This window comes from Nuphar pumila, chromosome 5 (genome assembly GCF_984573655.1).
Source record: "Nuphar pumila chromosome 5, dmNupPumi1.hap1.1, whole genome shotgun sequence".
Classification (NCBI taxonomy): Eukaryota; Viridiplantae; Streptophyta; class Magnoliopsida; order Nymphaeales; family Nymphaeaceae; genus Nuphar; species Nuphar pumila.
In genome coordinates this window covers 39,642,020-39,667,307 of record NC_143253.1, presented here as the reverse complement: position 1 = coordinate 39,667,307, position 25,288 = coordinate 39,642,020, and the positions used below count along the sequence as shown (strand labels likewise).

The 25,288-nt window shown below is 35.2% G+C and overlaps 1 protein-coding gene across 2 annotated transcripts in view; it reads left to right on the top strand.

Annotated features, from left to right (window-relative positions):
* LOC149837410 (putative potassium transporter 12) overlaps nucleotides 1–22,763 on the top strand; it is a 53,388-nt gene extending 30,625 nt beyond the window's left edge. The window contains exons 6-9 of one of the 2 annotated variants that reach the window (XM_090006020.1): nucleotides 8,808–8,860; nucleotides 20,108–20,222; nucleotides 20,652–20,888; nucleotides 21,556–22,763. In XM_090006020.1, the coding sequence (XP_089862146.1) occupies nucleotides 8,808–8,860; nucleotides 20,108–20,222; nucleotides 20,652–20,888; nucleotides 21,556–22,616 (1,466 nt within the window). In that variant the 3' untranslated portion in view covers nucleotides 22,617–22,763. Of the gene's footprint in view, nucleotides 1–8,807; nucleotides 8,861–20,107; nucleotides 20,223–20,633; nucleotides 20,889–21,555 lie in introns of both variants that reach the window. The other variant, XM_090006019.1, reaches the window with a different exon arrangement.
* The last annotated feature ends 2,525 nt before the right edge of the window (nucleotides 22,764–25,288 follow it).

The window sequence follows — 25,288 nt, the reverse complement described above, 5'->3', positions numbered from 1 at the left end:
GAAGTGTCCAAGTGTCTTGTCGTGTTGACACAGGAAACACATGCTAAGTGTCCATGTGACATAGCTCACGGGGGGGGGGGCATTAAGCGACTCAGTCCTTGGTGAGGTTTTCCACATCATTTAAAAAAAAAATAAATCAAATAAGATTCAAGAGTAAACTTTTAACAAGAATTCATATCCAACCTACTAAACAAAACAAAAAAATTCTCCTTATCTCTCTTTGATTTCTTGCCCCGGACATGGAAAAAGTGATAATAAATGATGGGTCATTTCATTGTTAAGTCATTTTCCTTCTTTCCTTATTCATCCACTATGTTTGGTCCATAGGGTTTATAAAATGGAAAAGTTTTAGTTTCCAAACCCAAAAAGAGCATGATGTTATAATGCAAATCCATATTGTACAACATGGACTGTGGACTGATGGTGCAAGCTGCCATTTTTTTATACAAAGAGGTGCATCATAACATAGAGAATGCAATAATATGATAATCATATCATTACAACATTGGTCTTAGTCTTGGCCCCTTTATCTAAGTCTTGTGTCAAGTATATAGTCACTTTTATTCATACCCTTTGTCTCAAATTTCAATCCACCACTACTACCATCACCTTCAACATTTGCTCTCCGCTCATGTTATGCTATCCTTGGTCTTCTTATTCTTGTTATTTTCCATGCACGCTTCCATAAAGTCCCTAGTGTCAACACACCTTAACCTTATTTCTAGCAAAATATTTTTTGTGGTTCTTCATCGTGCATGCTTTCATAGATTATATAAGTTATGGAAATCTTAAATTTTTTTCCTTTCAATGGGAAGAAGCCACCGGTTTGGCCCTGTGAAATTGTATCTCCTTCTTTATGTATATATATACATATTTATATATATAAAGAGAGATACATATACATATATGTATCATACATATATGTATATGTATCTATCGTTATATATATATATATATATATATATATATATATATATATATATATATATATATATATATATATATATATTATTTTCACATCATGTAACCCCTAGGGGTATTTCTGTCTTTTCCCATTTTTACGCATATCCACATTAGTGAATATGTTTGCAACTTTTCTTTTTCCTTTTCTTTTCTTCTTTTCTTTTTTCTTTTTTCTTTTCTTTTGTTGACTTAGTCAACTCCTTGGAGGGGGTCCAATATTAGACTTTGGACCCCTCCAACGGTTAGATTTCTAACTGTTGGAGGGGCTCCAACGTCTAGTGGGAGCCCCTCCAAGGCTTCCTCTTCTTATAAATAGGGGTGAACCCCCCTCTTAAATGTTATTCAATGCTTGGAGCATTGTTCTCCATTGTTCAATAAAATTCTTTATATTTTGGCATTTGTGTTCTCTATTTGTACCTTGAGTACATTTTATTCTAAGTGTTCTTGTGCCTTTGTGCACATTTCCCTTTGTGGAGGTTGTGCTTATTTTGCATATTATCTCTTTTGAGATATTTTCACATGGTATCAGAGCAAGGTTGAAGATTGAAGATCGTGTGATTCTTCGTATTTGCAAGTGCCTCAAAAAGCGTGCCTTTGGCTTCTTGGTGATTGGAGTGGGGACTTCTCTTCCCTCAATATTTTAGAAGGTTTCTACAACAAGTAAGATTTAAAAGTCTTATTGTGGTACGCATATATTCTTCATTCTTCACTCTCTAATGGGTGAAAAAGAGTCCCATTTTTCACTTGGTTTTAAATTAAATGGCTCCAATTACCATGTTTGGGCCGGTAATATGGAGGCTCACATTAAAGGGAAATGTCTTGTTACGACAATGAAGCCGTACATGATATTTATAGTACAAGGTTTTGATGATGAACAGGTAAATCAACTGCATTTTAGCTAAGGCAATGAAGAAAGATGACAAGAATTGAAGAATTCAATGACGAATCCTTGAAGATATATGTGCAAATGAAAATTTAGTTAAATGTCTTAGATTCTTGTAAGAGCCTGACTTAGAGTGCATATTTCGATTGCATTTTACTTAAAAGTCTTTAGAAAAACTTTTCTAAAAGTACCCTTCATGAAAATCGTTTTAAAAAACTCTTTACTTTATTTTTTATGTATTAGTCGACCACCAGACTAACCGGTCGATCAACTATTTCGGGCCAAATTTTCTAAGCAAAAACGTCATTTTTGTAAAATTAGTCGACTGAAGGTTTTATCAGTCGACCGGACAGAATGTGTGTTTTTAGAAAATTTAGCAGCAGTCGACCGAAGGTTTTATCATTCGATCAGACAAAATGTCTGCTTTTAGAAAAATTTAGCAGCAGTCGACTGAAAGATTTATCAGTCTACTGATGATATTATCAGTCGACTAACTTTTTCTCTAGTTGACTAAGTTTCAAACTTCAGTTTTTCAAACGGCTATTTTAAACAGATTAGTCGACTGACGATAACTGTCAGTCTGTTTGCAGTCGACTAACTTTTGTTCCAGTCGACTAATTTTGTCATTTTTCCTGAAACTTCTAAAAGGCGTGTCTTTTCATTTTTTAAATGTTTTGATCATTCAAAATGTACTATTTTGACACCCTTTCATACCCTCAATGTATGAAAATTTTCAACTATAAATATGAGTGCATTTCACACTAAAAAAAATAAATTGAATCAAATCCAATCGAATTATATTGAGTTATTCTTTGCTTTTCACTCCTACTCATTCAAGTATTCGTTTTTTCACTCACTTGATATTTTCACTCCAGTTTTTCACTCAAATTCCTTTGAGAGACAGTGAATTCGTGAGTTGACTATTTCAACAACCTCAAAAGCCAATTGCATTCCATTTGCATTCATAAGAAGGGCTCGTAGGTTGATTGTAAGTTTGGTTACTTATATTTTTCTGTAAAAGGAAAGGACTCCTTGGTTTAAAAGAGTTGTTTGCTTTCAGTAGGATTGTTACTGAAAGTGGGACCAGATTTGGTCTGTATGATCTTATAGTTACACAAGGTTGATAGTGAAAATCTCAAGCGGGTTTTGCTTGGGGACTGGATGTAGGTCGGGAAAGACCGGACCAGGATAAATTCTTGTGTTCTTTGTGTGATTGCTTTGCGAATTTCAAAATACGTCATAATTCCAAAGACGATATTTAAAAAGCACTATTCACCCCCCCTCTAGTGCTCATTGCCTCGATCCTACTGCACTTTCAGGTCTTTGGGGATATGTCAAAGGAACCATTCCCGAACCTGGATCTAAGATCACCATTATTGAGAAGGGTGAAATAAAGGTTCTTGATGGTGAACAGAGAGAAAAAGCCTTTGAAGAATACAACAAAAGGCACGAAGAATGAGAGATGAACTATAAAATTCTCTCATGGTTTTTTTCTTTCATTGAAACAAAAATAAATGCCAATATATTGAAGTTCAAGAAAGCCTTTCAAGTATAAGAGTATCTTGAAAGAATGTATACTTCAAGATATTTGTCCCATAAATATTATCTCCAAAAGAAGCCATTAACCCTTAAACAAGGGAAAATGTCCATTAGAGAATATTTTGCCGAGCTATCCACTATTTGGGATGAACTTGCTCTCCAAGAACCTAAATGGAGTGGAGAGGCAATTGAGTTGAGGGCCAAACAATTAGAAGATGATCATTTCTTCAACTTTTTAAATGGGCTTAGACCCGAGTTCGAACAAACTAGATCCTCTCTCTTGTCTTCTTTCTCTTCTCCTTCGTTAGAAGATGTGCTTACCAAACTAAGTGGAGAAAAAACTAGATTGGGGATGAATAAAACCAATCTAAGTGTGTTGGTCGTTTTCTCTAAGGATGAGGATGAGGGTGCTTATGCCGTCTCAAGACCGGGGAATAATGTCAAAACTTATAAACCCCCTCACTTCAACACAAATCAAGGAGGAAGAGAAAATGGTGGGCAATATGAAAGAAGAGATTATAGTAAGATTATATGCCACTTTTGCAAAGAACTGGGACACATTAAACCAGTATGTCCTAAATGGAAAAAGATGGTGGCTATGTCTACAACTTTCCAACCAACCAAGGAGGAAGGACCATCAACTTCCAACAATGCTACTTTGTCTCTAAATCAAAACATGGAAGCTCTTCAACCTCTCCTCAAAGGATCCGTCTCCGGAGCTGCCATGACCACCTTCCCTCCTCCCGGTAAGACTCTTTGGTTCTTAGACTCGGGTGCATCCTTTCATATGACTCCAAATGTTTTTGCACTTTCTAAATATTCAAAAAATTTGTCACCCTCTTTTGTCTCTACCGCGGATGGGGCTTCTCTTGAAATAAAAGGAATTGAAGATTTTGAAAGACAAGGTTTTTTTATTCCTAAAGTTAGATTTATCCCAAAACTAAATTTAAATTTTCTTTCCATCTCTCAACTATCGGATCATGGGTGTGATATCAAATTCTCATCAAATAAATGTTGGATACATGATCGCCGGTCCGGGAAGTTGATTGAGGAAGGCTCTAAGAAGGGAGATTTATACTTTATGAAATTTATTTAAATTCCAAAATACTCTTTTTGTAATATTGCCCAACATAAAGATATAAATGTTTGGCATAAACACCTTGGGCATCCAAATATTGTCAAGCTTTCTTATTTACATTTTGCTAAAACTTTATGTAAAGACAACTTCAATTGTAATGATTATATTCTTGGTAAAATAAGAATCTTACCTTTTTGACAAAGAACTATGTTTTCAACTAAGCCTTTTGAAATTGTGCATTCAGATGTTTGAGGACCGACACCCGTAGTGTCTAAAGGAGGGTTTTTGTATTATGTTATTTATGTTGATAATTTCTCAAGATATAGTTGGATATACTTCCTCAAACATAAACATGAGGTTTTCTCTACCTTTAAGGTTTTTTATATGATGATACAAAATCAATTCAATAGCAAATTATAAATTCTTAGAACCGATTTCGGGGAAGAATACCTTTCAAATGATTTCAAAAGTTATATTGAAAATAATGGGATTGTTCATCAAAGGTCGTTCCAAAACACCTCAACAAAATGGATTAGCCGAATAAAAACATAGACATATAATAGAAACTACAAGGACATTACTCATTTCTCAAAAAATTCGGAAAAGATTTTGGGCCGAAGCGGCTCTTGCATCGGTTTACCTCATAAATCGACTTTCATCCAAAAATTTGAATCAAATATCCCCCTTTGAAATCTTGTATAAAAAAAAACCCGATTACAATAGACTAAGAATTTTTGGTTATAAATGTTTTGTCCTCACCGACAAGAATGATAAACTATCTCCCAAAGCAATTCCTTGTGCGTTTTTTGGGATATTCGAAAACATAAAAAGGTTTTAGGTGTTATGATATTAAAAATGCTAAACTATATGTTTCAAGAATCGTAACCTTTTTAGAAAACATGAGTGGTTTTGAAGAACACAAAACTCATGAAGATAATGCCAATTACTCCTTTTTGTTTGAATTATTATCTAGAAATGAGGATTTTTTAGCGATGATGAATTGAATGAGGATGAGGATGAGGATATAAGTGAAAGTACTCTACAACCCATCCAACTTGAAGAAGAAATGATAGTTGAACCAATTACCTATACACATAGAGATAAAAGTACCTTTAGAAGTGCCGTAGTGAATCTTCCAACCACTCTCAAAGAAACGAAAGATCTAGGAAAAATCCTTCTAGATTTATATCCTATGAGTTTTTTTCTCCAAAACATAGGGCATGTCTTAGTGCCATTCACTCATATCAAGAACCTAGAAATTTTGAAGAAGCTAAGAAAATGATATAATGGAGGGACGCCTTGGATAACGAACTTAGATCTCTCAACAAAGCCAAAACCTGGGTCTTTCAATATCTTCCAAAAAAAAAAAAATCAATAGGATGTAGATGGGTTTTTAAAGTCAAAACCAAGAGTGATGACACTCTTGAAAGATATAAAGCCCGCCTTGTTGCAAAAGGATATAGTTAAGAATACGACATTGATTACGAAAAGACCTTTGTCCCTGTTGCACGAATGGTTACTGCAAGATGTTTGATCACCATTGCATCTATTAAAAAATGGAACATTTACCAAATGGATGTTAAAAATGCTTTTTTAAATGGAGACCTTAATGAAAAAGTTTACATGGATGCTCCTCCTAGCATAGAAGTACCAAAGAGAAAAATCTTTTGTTTGCAAAAAGCGCTCTATGGTTTAAAACAAGTCCCTAAGGCTTGGTATGATCGATTTAATGAAATAATGGTTCAAGATGGTTTTACTTCATGCTACACTGACACTACTCTATTTGTCAGAAAGTCTGATGCAAGAATTGTGATTTTATTGTTATATGTTGATGATATGTTGATAACAGGTAGTGACATAAAGGGCATCAAAAGTATTAAAACCACTTTAAAAGAAAAGTTTGAAATGTCAGACTTGGGATATCTGACATACTTTCTTGGCATCGAGGTAGCCTACTCTCATAGAGGCTATTTTTTGTCTCAAACTAAACTTGCATGTGATATTTTTGGCAGATCAAATATTACTGACGATAAAATTTGTGAGACCCCTGAAATTGTGGGATAAAAAATGAAGATCGATGATGGGATACTTTTGGAGGATCCCACCTCCTACCGACTTGTGGGGTCTCTAATGTATCTTAACATCACAAGGCCAGACATCTCACATGCCGTGCACACTGCAAGCCAATTTCAGCATGTTCCTACATCCGTCCATATGGATGCCGTTCTCCGAATTGTCAGATACATAAGGGGAACTTTAAACAAGGGAGTTTTGCTTTCCTCATCTTCTGAGTTGAATTTAATTGCATATACTGACTCTGATTGGGGAGGTGACCCAAATAATCATCACAACTACAGGTTTTTGCATTTTTTTAGGTGAATCCCTTATCTCATAGATGCAAGAAACAACAGAAGGTGTCTTTATCATCCACAAAAGCTGAATATCGAGCCATGACTTTCACAACTATGGAAATTGTGTGGATTCATCAACTGCTACAAGACATGGGAATTCAAGTTCAAGAACCCACAAAGTTATGTTGTGATAATAAGAGTGCAATCTACATTGCTAAAAGTCACACATTTCATGAACGCACAAAGCATATTGAGATGGACTGCCACTACGTTAGAGAAGCATATTTGCAAAAAGTTATAGATCTTCCTTACGTGACCTCAGAATATCAGTTGGCAGATTTCTTCACCAAAGCGCTCTGCTCTCTTAGATTCAACTTTCTTCTCGGCAAACTCTCGGTCATTGCGCCCTAAGTTTGAGGGAGGGTGTTAAATTGTATCTCCTTCTTTATGTATACATATATTTATATATATATATATATATATATATATATATATATATATATATATATATATAAAGAGAGATACATATATGTATATGTATCTATCGTTATATATATATATAAATATTATTTTCACATCATGTATCCCCTAGGGGTATTTCTATCTTTTCCCATTTTTACGCATATCCACATTAGTAAATATGTTTGTAACTTTTCTTTTTCCTTTTCTTTTCTCCTTTTCTTTTTCCTTTTTCCTTTTTCTTTTTTCTTTTCTTTTATTGACTTAGTCAATTCCTTGGGAGGGGTCCAACACTAGACATTGGACCCCTCCAACGTTTAGTGGGAGCCCCTCTCAGGCTTCCTCTTCTTATAAATAGGGGTGAACTCCCCTCTTAAATGTTATTCAATGCTTGGAGCATTGTTCTCCATTGTTCAATAAAATTCTTTATATTTTGGCATTTGTGTTCTCTATTTGTACCTTGGGTACATTTTGTTCTAAGTGTTCTTGTGCCTTTGTACACATTTTCCTTTGTGGAGGTTGTGTTTATTTTGCACATTATCTCTTTTGAGATATTTTCACAGGCCCCTCATCATGTGGGATCACACTCTTTGTTTTTTTTTTTAAATTTAGCTTTGATGGTGAAGAATGAAGTTAATGGTGTATCCATGTCATTTGGAAAAGACAAAAAAAGCAAAGTATAGGAAAAAGTAAAGAAAATAGAAAATGTGAAAAAAAAACAATCTGAAGAATGAAAGAAAAAAGTGAAAAGACCAATTAAGAGGATTCAACACAATCCGATGAAAGTGAAAAATATGAGAGTTATAGAGACAACCAGATAATATGAGTTCACCTATCTCCTTCAGTTGATTTGGAGTGATATAAGCACAAAATAGAGGTTTTAAAATTAAGTTCTTCAGGGTTATTAATAACAAAGTTTTCTCCTTACAACTGGAAATTTGTGATTATGGTTGGATCCCCTTTTTTGGCATTCCTACTTTTTCTATTATTTTTTTAAGGTGTCCTCCAGCAAAATACTGCTAGTCTAAATGTGATAGACTATTGTGTTGATCTCATTACCATTGATGGTTGATAAGTGCAGTGGATCTATTATGTTGACTAACTTTCTTTTCTTTTCTAGAAGGTCAACTGGATTCAATATTATAGTTTATCTGCCCATTGCGTTATCAAGTTAGCCAGTTAACTTATGTGATCAAGTTGGACTAAACAGTTCCTGTGCAATACGACGATGTTAATGTGTAGATGACTATATTAGTTACTCTTAAACCTCTCAATACAACAAATTATTTTGGAAACACTTAATCTTTTAAATGTCTGTAAATGCCATCTTTTGTGGCAGAGTTAAACCAATCTTAGGATTGACTAGTAATCTCTTGTACAATATATGATCAATTCAGCCATGTTCAATAGCCTAATACGGTAATACCCTGTTGTCTGTTCTCAGTGACATTGAGTGTATACTTGCATGATTAAAGATGAACAAAACATTTTATTTGTGGGAATTTGTTTGAAAGGTGGTTATTTTTATATGCAGGTTCTGAAGCAATGTTTGCTGATCTTGGCCATTTCTCTGTAGCTTCAATACAGGTTAGCCCTTTCATTTATTTTATAATTTTGTTATTGTAATACATTCAAAGTCACCAAGCAAATTTGATACCTAAGAAGAATTTAATTGGTCAGTCTGTATATATATATATATATATATATATATATATATATATATATATATATATATATATATGTGTGTGTGTGTGTGTGTGTGTGTGTGTGTGTATTCATATATATATATATATATATTATAATGATGTAATAGGTAAATACCCATTAAGGGTATTTTGGTCATTTCAATCATTGTAATAGGTTGTGCCCATTAGAGGCACATTTAGTACTTTTACTTTATTTTGTTATTTTTGTCCTTTTCTATTTTTATAGGGACTATTTGTTTTTTGACCAAATAGAGCTGTTGGGTTCTTTTTGGACTAGTCAACATAAAGTTGATTAGTTAATAGAGTTGTTGGAACAATCCAACAACTATATTTATAGTTGTTGAAACAATCCAACAACTCTATTTGAGACTACCGCTTGTGTATAAATAGGGGTGAACCCTACTCTTGTTCTTTAATGCTCATCTAAAGCATTCTAACTCATTTTATGAGTATATTATGAATAAAATGTTATTTATTTTTAATTTTGCTTTTGTGCTTTACTGCCTAGTATTGCTCTTAGTGGTTATTTGTATTGCCTATGTTGGCACCTTGTATTGTCCCTTGGTGGACTTGTGCATGTGCACTTTATGTTTATATTATTGTAAGCCCTTTGAGGCTCTTGTTTTGTTTTTCCGCATATTTCATTACATAGTATCAAAGTGAGAGATTCTTGATCTTGGTATCTTGTCCGAGTTCTTGTTTCAAAAGAAAAATTTGGATTGATATATGGCTTGGATTCGAGGCTCTCATATTTTGGTATGTATCTCTTATTAATCTTTAAAAGGTATTTATGATATATTTTTCAAAATTTGTTTAAAACATTATAGTTATTTCTTAGGTATGTAAAATGTGTTTTTTAAATAAATTGGAATTACAACTTTTATGAAATATTATTTTAATGGCTCTTTAACTCATAAGTAGTCTATTCTTAAGCTCCTTATTGGTAAATTTTCCATGTTATTATTATTTTTAATACAAAAATATATAATTGTGTGCTCTCGGGTACATGTTCATTCAAAGTGTATATATTTATTTTGGGTTTCTCAATACCATTATGATTATTGGTGACTTTATGCACGTGTCAAAGCATGTTCTTTGAATTCTATGTGGTGCTTTCATTGAGATGTGCTCCTTAAGAATTTTTAAATTTTTGTATTTTTATATCTTGAGTCATCATGATTTTAAGTTCATGGATGTTTTGTATTCTCTTATGAGATTGCTCTATTGGTATATCATCTTTATATGTGTCATGGACATATGTCTTAGCATGTTTTTATGTACCATCTATGTCACATGGGTGCGTGTACGGTTGCGACATGGGTGCGGAGCAATTTCAAAAATTTTGGACACGGGGACACGGCTATATATATATGTATATATATATATATATATATATATATATATATATATATATATATATATATATATAACAATAATAAGACTCGGTCAAAGTTGTGCCCATTAGGGGACACGGCTATATATATATATAACAATAATAAGACTCGACTCTCTCTCTCTCTCTATATATATATATTTTAAAAAAATATATAAAAAGTTTGTTTTTTTTTTTAGTTTTTATACGTCTTTTTCCCTAAAAAATGAACAAAAATAGACTTGGTCGACTCGGTCAAAGTTGGCCGAGTCCAAAATGTGAACAGACTCGGCCCCGGTGCGTTGATCGAGTCCGACACTTGGTTGACCATGTCCGAAGCCGCACCCGTGTCGGGGCGTGTCGACGCGGGTGCGTCGACCTTATATCCGAGTCCGTGTGACTTAGTGTACCATTAATGATTATGTGCCATTTCAAAATTGTTTTTGGTATTTTGGGTTGAAAAATTAGACGTGTTCTCAAATTAAATTGAAATTAGAGTTTTTTCTTAAAATCTCGTTTTAAGTAAGCTATTGTTTTATTGGCTCTTGTGTAAGCATCATAATTCAAAATATATTTTGGGTATGTTAGTATCTTATGTGAAATCATGGTGTTCCTAGGCATATCTTATGTGATCCTTCATAGCTTTTGTATAGGATATTGTGGCTTTAAAGTTATTAGATTATTGCATATAATGAATTTTGATCTCTTTGTGAGTATCCATGATTAGTTATGCTTGTGTACACTCTTTGTTTTTTATATGGTTCTTTGAGAATCTCTCTATGTGTTTTGACCATTTTTTAATGTCATATGTCATTGTTGTCTCATAATGGCCTTTGGTTTTTAATCTAGATTGAGATATTTCTCTATGTAGCTTGCTTATGTTGGTCATGTCCATTATTATTGATGTGATCTTGGTTGCCTTTGCTTACACAAGATTTATGAAAAATTATCAATTGACATATTGTTTGCATATGATTACTCTATATTCCATCTATTTTTATTGGTTTTGATTTGAAACTTTGTTTTTCAAATAATTTCTTTTATATGAACGAACTCATTTTGAAATTGATTTCCATAAGCTCATATTGCCTTTTTATGGCATTTAATTTGTCGATCACAGAATTTTATATGATGCATCGTTTGTTTTTGACTTTGTTGTTATTGGGTTATGGTTAACCGTTGAGGTAAGTTATGTGTGCACCTTTTGTCATCTTCTCAGTCTAGATTCACAAGAGTTATGAGTGACGTGTTGTCACTTATCTTGGGTCTAATTAATAGTTGATTGGCCTCTGGATCCATGTTGGCTTTTATTAAACCAGAGATGTTTGTTGGAGTGAGTTCTGTCCACCTTGTTTTTGTAAAATTGTCTATGAAAAGACAATACACATACGAGCACAAAGAATATGAAAAAAGATGTGCACGAAGGCACTCTCACAACACTTGAACAAATACGCAAAAGCGTAAAAATAATAAACATGCACAATGGCATGTATTTTATAGAAGGAACCAAATGCTTGAGACTCTCAAGCTTAGCAATATACAAGGGGGAACACCCCTATTTATACAAGAAATGGGAGGTGCTTGGGGACTCCCCAAAGGAGTCGTTGGGGAGCTCCCAACGGTCACAATTGTGACCGTTGGGGGCTCCCCAACGACTCTATTGGGGAGACCCCCAAAGCACCTTTTTGAAAAAGCAAAAAGCAAAAATAAAAAAAATAAAAGAAATTAAAAAATAAAGAAAAAGTTACAACATATTCCAAATGGAATATGCGCAAAAGAGTAAAAGGACTAAAATACCCTTTTCGGGTAAAAAAGGGGAAAATGTATAAATATATATACTTATATATAGAGATACGTATACATATAACATATGTATACGTATCTCTAGGTATATAAGTATATATATTTATACTTACAATAATGTTTTTGAGTATACATTTTAACACCCCCCCTCAAACTTACGGTGTGATAACCGCAAGTTTGTTAAGAAGGAAATGAAATCTGGACGAACAAAGTGCTTTTGTGAAGAAGTCCGCAAGTTGATACTCAGACGTCACGTATGGCAGATCAATGACCTTCAAGTATTCTTCCCTGACATAATGGCAGTCCATCTCTATATGCTTTGTTCGCTCGTGAAATGTGTGGTTCTTGGCAATGTAGATTGCACTTTTATTGTCACAGCAAAGCTTGGTTGGTTCTTTGACAACTACTCCCATATCTTTCAAGAGGCTTCTAATCCATACTATTTCCATGGTGGTAGATGCCATGACTCTATATTCGGCTTCAGTGGATGACAGGGAGACCTTTTGTTGTTTTTTGCATCGCCAGGAGATCAAGGACTCACCTAAGAAAACACAGAAACCAGTGGTGGAGTGACGGTTACTAGGGTCACCTCCCCAATCTGATTCAGTATAAGCAAGCAATTTCAATTCAGAGGAAGAGGATAGAAATACTCCCTTATTTACCGTTCCCTTCAAATATCTGATGATGCGGAGCACAACACTCATATGAATGGTTGTAGGAGCATGCTGAAACTGACTGGCGATGTGTATAGCATGAGACAAGTCGGGTCGAGTAATGCTAAGATACATTAAAGACCCTACCAACTGCCTGTAAGGAGTAGGATCGGTTAGAGGCACATCGTCGTCAATCTTCATTTTTGCTCCCACAACTTCAGGAGTTTCGCATACTTTGTCATCAGAAATACCTGACCTATCAATAATCTCGCAGGCAAGTTTAGATTGAGACAGAAAATAACCACGTTGCGAATAGACAACCTCAATTCCAAGAAAATATGTCAGAAAACCTAAGTCTGACATCTCAAATTTTGAAGTCAAGACGGACTTAATACCCTTGACTCCTTGAACATCATCACCTGTTATTAACATGTCATCAACGTAAAGTAATAAAATTACAATCCCTGCATTAGATTTTCTACTAAACAAAGCAGTGTCAGTATAACATGATGAAAAACCATTTTCCAACATTACACTGGTAAATCTATCATACCAGGCTTTGGGGGCCTGCTTTAAGCCATAGAAAGCCTTACGAAGACGAAGAACTTTATCCTTAGGAATTATCATGCCTGGTGGGGCATCCATATATACTTCTTCGTTAAGATCACCATTTAAAAAAGCATTTTTAACATCCATTTGAAAAATGTTCCAATTTTTAATAGATGCAATAGTAATAAGACACCTAACGGTAACCATCCGAGCTACAGGGGCAAAGGTTTCTTCGTAATCAATTCCATACTCTTGCCCATACCCTTTAGCAACTAATCGAGCTTTATACCTTTCTAAAGAACCATCACTCTTAGTTTTAACTTTAAAGACCCATCGACAGCCTATAGTTTTCTTTCCTATAGGTAGAGTTTGAAAATCCCAAGTTCCTGCCCTTTTAAGAGCGTTAAGTTCACTTTGCATGGCATTTTGCCATTCTATACATTGATTAGCTTCTGCAAAATTTTTTGGTTCGAAATAAGAGTGAATAGCACTAAGACAAGCCCTATATCGGGGTGAAAAAGAATCAAACGATACAAAGCGGGTTGGAGGTCTTCTATTTCTTTCAGATCTTCTATGGTCAAGAGGAGTGGAAAGCTCACTATATTGATCAATAGCACTTCTAAAGGTGTCTTGGTTTCTACGAGAGTAGGTAATAGGCTCACTTGGAACTCTACTTTCTGGATCATTATGTTCACCAATATCTTCATCATTTTCCTCATCATGGTTTAATGATACATCATCATCACTAGATATGTCATCATTACTAGATAACAAGTCAAATAAGAAGGAGTAATCAAAATTTTCTTGTTGAGAAACATTTTTTTCAAAACCACTCTCATTTTCTAAAAAGGTTACATTTCTAGAGACATATAGCTTATCCTCTCGAAGATCGTAACAACGAAACCCTTTTTGAGTTTCGGAATAACCAAGAAAAGCACAAGGGATAGCCTTGGGTGAAAGCTTGTCATTCTTATCCGTAAGTATGAAACATTTACATCCGAAGACCCTTAACCTATTATAATCAGGTTCAAGCTTATGTAGAATCTGAAAAGGAGATATTTTGCCTATAACCTAGATGGTAGACGATTTATTAAATAAACAGAAGCAAGGGCTGCTTCGGCCCAAAAGTTTTTAGGAATATTTTGAGATATAAGAAGAGTCCTAGTGGTCTCAATAATGTGCCTATGTTTCCTTTCAGCCAACCCATTCTGTTGAGGTGTTTTAGGACAGGACCTTTGGTGAATAATACCGTGATCCTCAAGGTATACCTTAAAGTGATTGGAGAGATATTCTCCCCCAGAGTCACTTCTAAAAATCTTTATGTTGCTATTGAATTGATTCTTAATCATTGAGTGAAAATTTTTAAAACATGAAAACACTTCATGTTTAAACTTAAGAAAATATATCCACGAGTAACGGGAAAAGTCATCCACAAATATTACATAATAAGAAAAACCTCCTTTTGAAACCACAGGTGCGGGTCCCCAAACATCTGAGTGAACAATTTCGAAAATTTTGGAAGAGAACATAGTTCTTTGCTCAAAAGGTAAGCTGCGCATTTTTCCGAGAATGCAGTCATTACAAGAAAAAGAGCTTTTACATAGGTCTTTTGCAAAATGTAAATATGATAACTTGGTGATATTAGGATGACCAAGTCTTTTGTGCCATACATTTATATCTTTATGTCGGGCAACATTACACAAAACTTTTGGAACTTGAAGAGATTCCATATAGTATAGATCTCCTCTTCTAAAGCCTTCCCCAATCAACTTCCCGGACTGGCGATCATGTATTAAGCATTTGTCATAAGAGAATTTAATATCACAGCCATGGTCCGTGAGTTGAGAAACAGAGAGGAGGTTTAAGTTAAGTTTATGTATAAATCTGATTTTTGGAATAGAAAACTCTTGAGTTTCAAAATTACCTATTTCCTTAATTTCAAGAGAGGTTCCATCAGCAGTGGAGACATACGATGGGGAACGATTTTTCAAATAATCGGAAAGTGACAAAAAGTTTGGGGACATATGAAAAGATGCACCAGAGTCCAAAATCCAAGAGATTTTACCTGGAGGAGAAGACGTGGATACGGCCGCATCGGAGGTAGATCCCTTGAGGAGCGGTTGAAGGGCTTCCACTATTTGATTTATAGAAAGGGTCCCACTTGAAGATGCCTCATCCTTCTGTGGTACCCCAGTAGTAGCCATAGCTAGAAGTCTCTTCCATTTAGGACATACGGGTTTGATGTGTCCCGGTTCTTTACAAAAATGACAAATAGTTTTGCTATAGTCCCTTCTTCCTCTTTGACCACCATTTTCACCTTGATTTTGGAATTTAAAATGAGGGGGACGATAGGTTTTTACATTGTTTCCGGGTCTTGATACGGCATTGACCTCACTATGTTCTTCAATATTACAAGGGACCGCAAGAACATTTGGTCCTTGTTTACATAAATTCATACGAGTCTCTTCACCACTTAACTTGGTGAGAACATCTTCAAGAGAAGGGGGAGTGAAAGAGGAGAGAAGAGATGACCTTATTTGCTCAAATTCGGGCCTTAGCCCATTTAAGAAGTTGAAGAACCGATCTTCTTCAAGTTGCTTATGACGGAGCTCAATTGCCTCTCCACTCCATTTAGGTTCAAGCATTGCAAGCTCATCCCAAATAGAGGAAAGATCGGCAAAGTATTCCCTAATCGTCATTTCACCTTGGGAGAGAGAGATAGCCTTCTTTTGAAGGTAATACTTATGAGAGAGATCCCTTGAGGTGTACATTTTTTCAAGATAATGCCAAGCTTCCGATGCCTTTTTGAATTTAATAATGTTGGCATTAATCTTGGTTTCTACGGATGAGAAAAACCAAGAGAGAATCTTGAAATTCTTCATTTCCCATTCATCGTGTTTCTTGGAGTATTCTTCAAGAGCTTTGGTTCTTTCTTCTCCCTCAAGAATCTTGATTTCGCCTTCTTTAACTATGGTAATCTTGGGTTCCGGTTCCGGAATAGTGCCAAGAACATATCCCCATAGGCCTTTCCCTTTTATATGAGCCTCCATATTTCCGGCCCAAACATGATAGTTGGACCCATTTAATTTGAAACCAAGAGCAAAATGGGACTCTTTTTCGCCCATTAGAGAGAAGAGAGATAGAGAAAAAAGCGTACCAATACAATATTTCCAACACCAAATTTGCACAAGATCCTCCTAAAATATTTGAGAAGAAAGATCCACCACTTCAATCTCTAAGAATCGGAAGGCACGTTTTTCAAGGCACTCGAAAAAAGGAGAATCCCACGATCTTCAATAGTCAACCTTGCTCTGATACCATGTAAAATTGTCTATGAAAAGACAATACACATACGAGCACAAAGAATATGAAAAAAGATGTGCACGAAGGCACTCTCACAACACTTGAACAAATACGCAAAAGCGTAAAAATAATAAACATGAACAATGGCATGTATTTTATAGAAGGAACCAAATGCTTGAGACTCTCAAGCTTAGCAATATACAAGGGGGAACACCCCTATTTATACAAGAAATGGGAGGTGCTTGGGGGCTCCCCAAAGGAGTCGTTGGGGAGCTCCCAACGGTCACAATTGTGACCGTTGGGGGCTCCCCAACGACTCTATTGGGGAGACCCCAAAGCACCTTTTTGAAAAAGCAAAAAGGAAAAATAAAAAAATAAAAGAAATTAAAAAATAAAGAAAAAGTTACAACATATTCCAAATGGAATATGCGCAAAAGAGTAAAAGGACTAAAATACCCTTTTCGGGTAAAAAAGGGGAAAATGTATAAATATATATACTTATATATAGAGATACGTATACATATAACATATGTATACGTATCTCTAGGTATATAAGTATATATATTTATACTTACAATAATGTTTTTGAGTATACATTTTAACAGTTTTTTGTCAGTTTAGATTGTTGGCTTATAGTTCGGCTCTAACTGACGGTTGCTTGATCTCTAGTTCTATGAGTGTGTTGTATCACTCATTTGTTTATTTATATATTATTATTATGTTGGATACTTATAATTATGTTTATTTGTGATAGCTATCTATTTTTGAAACCATGGTATTTCGAAAGATTGTTAAAATTGATATCCTTATTCTTCTTGGTGACATTAGTTTGTTTTCATTACAAGCTCTCTTACCTTGTGTGTTTTCTCTTATTATTCCTCTTATTTAAGTATCATTTTATGTTGACAAGAGATGTTGCTTTTCAATATGGTGAGTTATGTGCACCCATTGGCTATTCACACTTTTTGTGTGTTTATTTAGCTCATAAGTGGCATTATGATTGTGCTCTTGTTCTAATAGCTGATACACTTGAATTTTGAGTATCATTTTATGTAGACAAGAGATGTTTTTCAATGTAGTGAGTTACGTGCATTCATTGGTTATTCACACTTTTTGTGTGTTTGTTTAGCCCATAAGTGATATTGTGATTGTGCTATTTGTTCTAGTAGCTAATACACTTGAATTTTGAGGTTTGGAGGTCTAGTGAAGTGATTGTTTGTAGTAGTTGAACTATTGTTGAGGTTTGCAAAATATCACTTATTGATATAGGATTTTTAAAATCTCTTTATTAAAATTCTAAACTTTTACTACTTATTTTTTATTGTATGAAAAACCGTTTATTGATAAAATTTCATACATTTCATTGATAACATACATTTTTTTATTTGGTCCTTTGTACTTAAACTCATTCTAGGTTGTGTGAGTGAATTTTAATGGGTTGTGATTTATGAGATTGCTCTCATTCATTACTATGTGCATTAAAAATATTGCATATATATGTTTTGTATTGATTGTCTTGTTCACATTGTTGTATGCATAAATTTAATTAACTCCTCTTTTCTTGAGGGTTCTTTTTTGAAGCGTTATACTTTGTATGTGTTGTTTTTAGTATAAATTGATGATTTGTTTTATTTGAAGTATTTTTCTAAAATTTGGAATATTATTAATGCATGATTATTTATCTTTTCTTGATAATTTATATGCTCTTTAGTGATTAAATTCCCTTATGATCAATGTTTATGTTTTCTTGAAAAATATGTTGATTTTGGGTTTATGATTATCTAAATTTGTTTTCATAAAATTTCTCTTTGAGATATGCTCCTCTTATCTTTTTTAATGATTGTCTAATGTTTCTAGAATTATTGCTTAAGGTGCATATCTTACTCATTTTTAAAAATTGTGTAGTTTATAGTACCTTTATATTTTGTTGGAGAACTTAACCATCCTCATTTCATATATATATATATCTATATATCTATCTATATATATATACTATAATATTATATCCATCTACTTTAATTTGTGTTATTCTCGTTCAAAATACATTTTGAAACTATTTACATAACTATTGTGTTAAAACATTTTCTTTAAAAAATATTTAGTTAGGATATCTTTCTTTGTGTAGTTGGAACCTTTGTTTTTGTTATCTTTACAGGTTCTTAAAGATGATATGGGTTGAGAAAAAAATTCTGTTTTTAATGCATCATTTTATGAAGATGGAGATACTTGATAAAGGCATTTGGTGAAGATTGTTAATGAAAACTTGTATTTAATGAAGACTTGTATTTTATTAAGACCTTCGAGGACTTGTATTTTCAAACTTTCGGTTATCACACCATAAGTTTGAGGGAGAGTGTTAAGTTATATATATATATAATGATGTAATGGGTAAATACCCATATTTTGGTCATTTCAATCTTTGTAATAGGTTGTGCTTGTTAGGGGCACATTAGTATTTTTACTTTATTTTGTTCTTTTTGTCCTTTTCTGTTTTTATAGGGACTATTTGGTTAAAGATCAAATAGAGCTGTTAGATTCTTTTTGGAGTAGTCAATTTAGAGTTGACTAGTCAATAAAGCTGTTGGAACACTTCAACAACTATATTTATAACTGTTGAGAATTCAATAACTCTATTTGAATACTACCTCTTGTGTATAAATAAGGGTGAACCCCTCTCTTGTTCTTTATTGTTCTTCTAAAGCATTGTAACTCATTTTATGAGTATATTATGAAAAAAATATTTATTTTTAATCTTACTTTCGTGCCTTAAATGCATGGTATTGCCCTTGGTTGTTTGTATTGCCTATGTTGGCAGCCTGTATTGTCCCATGGTGGATTTGTGCATGTGCACTTTGTGTTTATGTTAATGTAAGCCCATTGAGGTTCTTATTTTGTTTTTTCGCATATTTTATTACACTGTCCAGACTGGACCAAGCCAAGGACTGTTGGGCGAGTCATTTTTGTTTAACTTAATGAGATATTTATGCCAAAAAGAAAATGAGAAACTACACTTTGGAACTTTTTTTTTTAATGACCTGGCAGCCAAAAAGAAAATGATTCACTTATCTGCATTTTTTCTATTCTAAAGGAAGAAAAGATCTCCAGAATGGTTCTGGACCTTCTGGTTGCTTGTTTTGCAAATGCTGTTATCTTTGGCTTTCTGATTTGTTAAAAGGACAATAACTGTTTTACCTTTTCATTTTGTCTTGTCTTGTCACGTGTACTTTTGAGCATTACATCTTCTAGGTCCAATTTAGTGGGCTTGAGCTTTATCACAACCAGTGTAGAACTGTGTCCCAATTTGCTCAATTACTTGTTCACTCAGGTTATATCTGATTACTGTTTCAGCTTTCTAATGTTTATAGTACTTACAGTGATGCATGTTGTTATAAACTTTTGAATTTAATTTTTCTTGGACTTCCTCTTTAAAGTATTTCTTATTTCACAGATTGCCTTCACATGTGTGGTGTTTCCCTGCCTTATTTTAGCTTACATGGGCCAAGCTGCATATCTAATGGAATATCCAACTTCAGCCCAAAGAATATTTTATGATGCTATTCCAGGTGAGTTTTTCATGCAAAGCTGATACAGTTGAAATTTCTGGAATTTAAGGATAGATTAATTGTCTCAGCATTCACATTTCAAGCATGTAAAAATGAATAGAGTTCTGCTTTCAAGGTGTAGGTAGGGGATAAGGTTTCTATATAAATGTCTCTGAAATGCTTCAAGCTGATTTTTTTTTCATATTGGATTTGAATGTAATTGTTGATTTGAATTATATATCCTGAAAGCTAAAATGTAATTGTTGGCACCACTACAATTGCTAACAGATTAGAAGCATTATTTGGAACTTTAGGTTTTTTCCTGATCCATCATGTGTACTAGTCCTACTGGATCATCGTTTCCCATTCATTGTTTTCTGCAAGATGGTCATACTTTAGTAACAGCTGTTCACTTTTTTGTTCTGAGGAAAGAGGGTCTATTCTGGCCAGTATTTGTGATAGCCACAGTTGCTGCTGTGGTTGCAAGTCAAGCCATGATATCAGCCACCTTTTCATGTATCAAACAGGCCATGGCTCTGGGCTGTTTCCCAAGGCTGAAGATCGTTCACACCTCCAAGAGATACATGGGTCAGATTTATATTCCTGTGATCAACTGGTTCCTGATGACTATGTGTATTGTTGTGGTTGCCACATTCAGAAGCACAAATGATATAGCTAATGCATATGGTAAGTACTCTGACATTAAATGTTTTTTAAGGTATCTTTAGGCTAATTAACTTAGACAGCCCGACATCTATTAATGCTGCTCATCAGCTGCCAAGGTACTGGCAGACTTTATCTGGGTTCATATTATGTTAGCCTGACAAATTTCTCCAGTTACTTTTCTTTGAGATTGATTCTAATTATCTGAACTAAAACTACTTAGATTTGGTTCCCTAACTACTGAGTCAGTTCACTTTTTCTTAAATACAAGCAATAACTACACTACAGTTCTTAAAAATTAAAGTCTTCAGCCAGTTCTCTTTAATATGTTAGCGTTTAACCAAAGTTGCCAGTCGAGAAAATGTGAGCGGGAATCGATTCGGGAGGCGAGACACTTTCAAAATTTTAGGAAGCGGGAAGCGTGGGACAACTTAGAAGCGAACCAGGAATCGTCTCGGAAGCGACCTAGGAAGCGAACCGGAAGCGACCTAGGAAGTGAGGGGGAAGCGAAAAAAGAGAAAAATAAAAATAAAAATACAAAAAAAAGAAGGGGAAAGCATGCTTCCCAATTTTTTTTGCGCTTCCCAACACATTTTGGAAGCGCGACATTTTGTGCTTCCGGGAAGTGGGCTTCCCCATTTCCTATGGCGCTTCCGGTAACTCTGTGTTTAACAAAACATTCATTTTGCAGGCATTGCAGAGGTTATGGTTATGATGGTTAGCACCACATTGGTTACACTAGTGATGCTTCTCATATGGCAGAAAAACCTTTTCCTGGCTCTAAGCTTTCCCGCGATATTTGGGTCAGTGGAGCTCATTTACTTATCTGCTGTACTGAGCAAGATCAAGGAGGGTGGGTGGCTGCCTCTTGCTTTTGCAACTTGTTTTCTCTGTGTGATGTTTTTTTGGAACTATGGCAGTGTGCTAAAGTATGAGAGTGAGGTGAGGGAAAAGATATCAATGGATTTCCTGCTCGATCTTGGTTCCACTCTTGGTACTGTTAGAGTACCTGGAATTGGATTGGTATACAATGAGCTTGTTCAAGGTGTTCCTTCTATTTTTGGGCAGTTTCTGCTCAGTCTTCCAGCTATACATTCAACAATTGTGTTCGTCTGCATCAAGTATGTACCTATACCTGTTGTTCCTCAAGAGGAGAGGTTTCTTTTCAGAAGGGTCTGCCCGAAAGATTACCATATGTTTCGTTGCATAGCTAGGTACGGGTACAAAGACGTAAGGAAGGAGGATCATCACTCATTTGAACAGCTTTTGATAGAAAGTCTTGAGAAGTTCTTGAGGAAGGAGGCTCAGGAACTGGCACTTGAGAATAGCCAATCTGACATGGAATTTGATAATGAGTCAGTTCTGTCAAGGGGTTCAGCAGTGCCGTGTGGGGCTGGAGAGCTTCAAATCCCTCTAATGGCAGATCAAAGGGTTGATTACCCTGGAATAGTGCCATCTGAGTCATCTTCTGAGACTGCAAGCAGGTTGCTGTTCACAGCTAGTGGTCTCTCATCAGATGAGGATCCAGGTTTAGAGTATGAGCTCTCAGCTTTGAGAGAAGCTGTGGACTCGGGTGTCACGTATCTACTAGCACATGGAGATGTGAGAGCAAGGAAGAATTCATTGTTCATCAAGAAACTGATTATCAACTACTTCTATGCCTTCTTGAGAAGGAACTGCAGAGCTGGTGCAGCAAATTTGAGTGTGCCACACATGAACATCTTGCAGGTGGGGATGACTTATATGGTTTGAAGTTTCTGTTAAGGGATGATTCAACCCTATGGAGGGAATTATTTGTACTGGTGCAATAGATTCATGCCTATACAAGTGTAAATTTAATTTTCTATTTATTATCTGATAATATTTATATATGATCTGGTAATCGAAGTCCCTAGCTTATACTGTTTTGTTTTTTTCATAAAACTAGCATGAATGGGAGACATACTGCACCGCCCTTTGTTTGGAAGAAAATGATGACCATAGAGGACTGACCATGTCATCATGACAATTGATGATGCCTAAACACGTCCTTTTGGAGGTATTTTTGGGTTGCAGCACTCTTGATATCATCCAGCATAGATTGGTGTTGTGGTTCAAGCATGAATTTATCATGTTTGGGTGATGATGCTGATGGGGAGGAAGGATGGTAAATATTTTTACAAAATTTAGGAAATGCCCACAGAGATGTCAAATATCATGAGTTGAACTGTGTGTGTGTGTGTGTGTGTGTGTGTGCGCGCGCGCCCCCGTGCCCATGCTCCTGTAATTGGCCTATGATGCATGATGAAAACAACTTCCAGCATTGGATTAGCAGTAGACTATTTTGATAGCTTGGGGATTCTTTGGATTCCTCCTGCCTATAGGCCTAGCTTATCCATTTTGCTGCCACTGTGAGTCCTAGAGAAAGTTCTCTATGCTTATTCTCTAAGCAGGCATTGATTGACAGGTGAGATCTTTCAATCTATAGCAATCACCTCGTGTACTCCTTCACTAACTTGAAACTTGCTTCACATTCCCATTGTTGCATTTTGATGCATGGCTTTACAGGACCTGTCACAAGTATTGCTGATATTTTGAAAATATGATTAATTTTATCTTGTTACAGAAAAAACAATTATTGTAATGATTTTTTATCTCCTATATTTTTGCAATAAAAACAATTTTTGAGAATTCATTGGGGCTTCAATTTGTGACGTTGAGGAAAACATATGTTTTTCTTTTTGGATAGCCAGATAGAAAAGGGATCAACATTTGCTGCCCTTGTGGGCAGGGAACCTCCTAATTGGAATTCATAGGGGAGGTTGTTTTGACTAAATCTGACTTCAGTGATGTGTTCAATATAGTCAAATAGTAGGAATCAATCTTTGGATTATAGTCTTTCAACATAAAAATATGTTGATGTTTCAACCCATGTAACCAAAAAAATTAATATGTAGATCACATCTAAAGGGTTAGATGTTAAAAAAAAAACTGAAAAAATAAAAATATTACACGTTTTCATTAGAGGGTTCCTTACCCACAAGGTAGCAAACATTACCCCCAATAGTAAACCTCCGAGTTGTGACATTGAAGAGAAAATATTTTTTTCTTTAAAGTATAGCAATACTCAAATATGTTCTTCTATTCTCAGGAAGGTACAATCGGTTGAACCACACCTTGTTTACAGTGGCGTCTTCCTTGCCCACCAGGGAGCACATCCAGTTTCAACCTTGTGTCTTGGGATGTCACGAGTCACTCCCTAGCCAAAGCCAAATGAGGAAACCGAAGAGAACATGGTTAGCTTAAGTAGACTCAGCACCTTCACTTTTGGACCCTTTTTTTTATTCTTACACTCTTGTTGATTGAGCCTAACAGTCTATGACAATCGGCATACGTACAGTAATAGTTTCTGCAGTACAGTTCGCCTGCTAACAGAGCTAGAGAATTTGGTCCACCGACGTTTGGTCCATAGTTCTAATAGCATTCAGCAAAGCCTTAGTTCAAAGATAAAGGGGTTCGATGGTTGCTTCTCAAACCAGGCCTCTTAACCTAAATCAATCATTATCAATAAAAATGCTAATTTTTATAGATTTATCGAGGGAAAACCCCATTTCAGGTAGTGGGACCTATGAGAGATTGATGCTCTATCATATGGCCCACCTCCAAGTGGTTAATACCAAAGTTGTCAGTATCGTACGTATCATATCGGCAGAAAATCTATACGCTTCACCCCGGAATAGGCAGGAGGGTGGTGTATGTTCTCCCCCAATGATTCACTGAATCCCACGTCTGTGTTCGGGGGTCTGAATGAGCGCCACGTATATAAGCACATGGGGCTCGTATTCCCGTGTATGTTGACATCACTTAGCATCAGAGTCTGGTGCGGTTGCAAAGACTTAAGTACCCTTTCTTGCTATTCTTGCCATGAAACGACGGTTCGAGAAAAGGACAAAAAAGTCCTCCATTCAAAAGTTGGGAAACGATGATTCGAGAAAAGGACAAAAAAGTCCTCCATCCAGAAAGTTTGATGTTAACTATTTAAAGTCGAGACATTCCGTTTTCATCCTATTCATTAAACTCTTGCGCCATCTGCTGTAACAGTAGCTCTCATTGACAACACAAACTTTGCCGTCGTCTCCAATCGAGGTTCCCGCCTTGTTTTTTATCCTGTTTTACAACACATTGTCGCCTTCTCGTTCCTGCCTTGTGTTACAAAACATTTATGTGTCTTCTCTTCTTTTTCGTTATCGTTAGGCATTATGGAAGAAAGCAATGATGCACAAACATTCCAACCAGTGTCATTAAGGCGTCGTGAGTAGCTTTCCATCTCATCATGCTATCGATGAAGAACACATGTCGTCTTGTGTGCCTGCCATTAAGGCATTGTTTTGTTATTGCAGGTAGATCTTGTCCTTATGATGGTTGAAAACTTATCGATATTTATA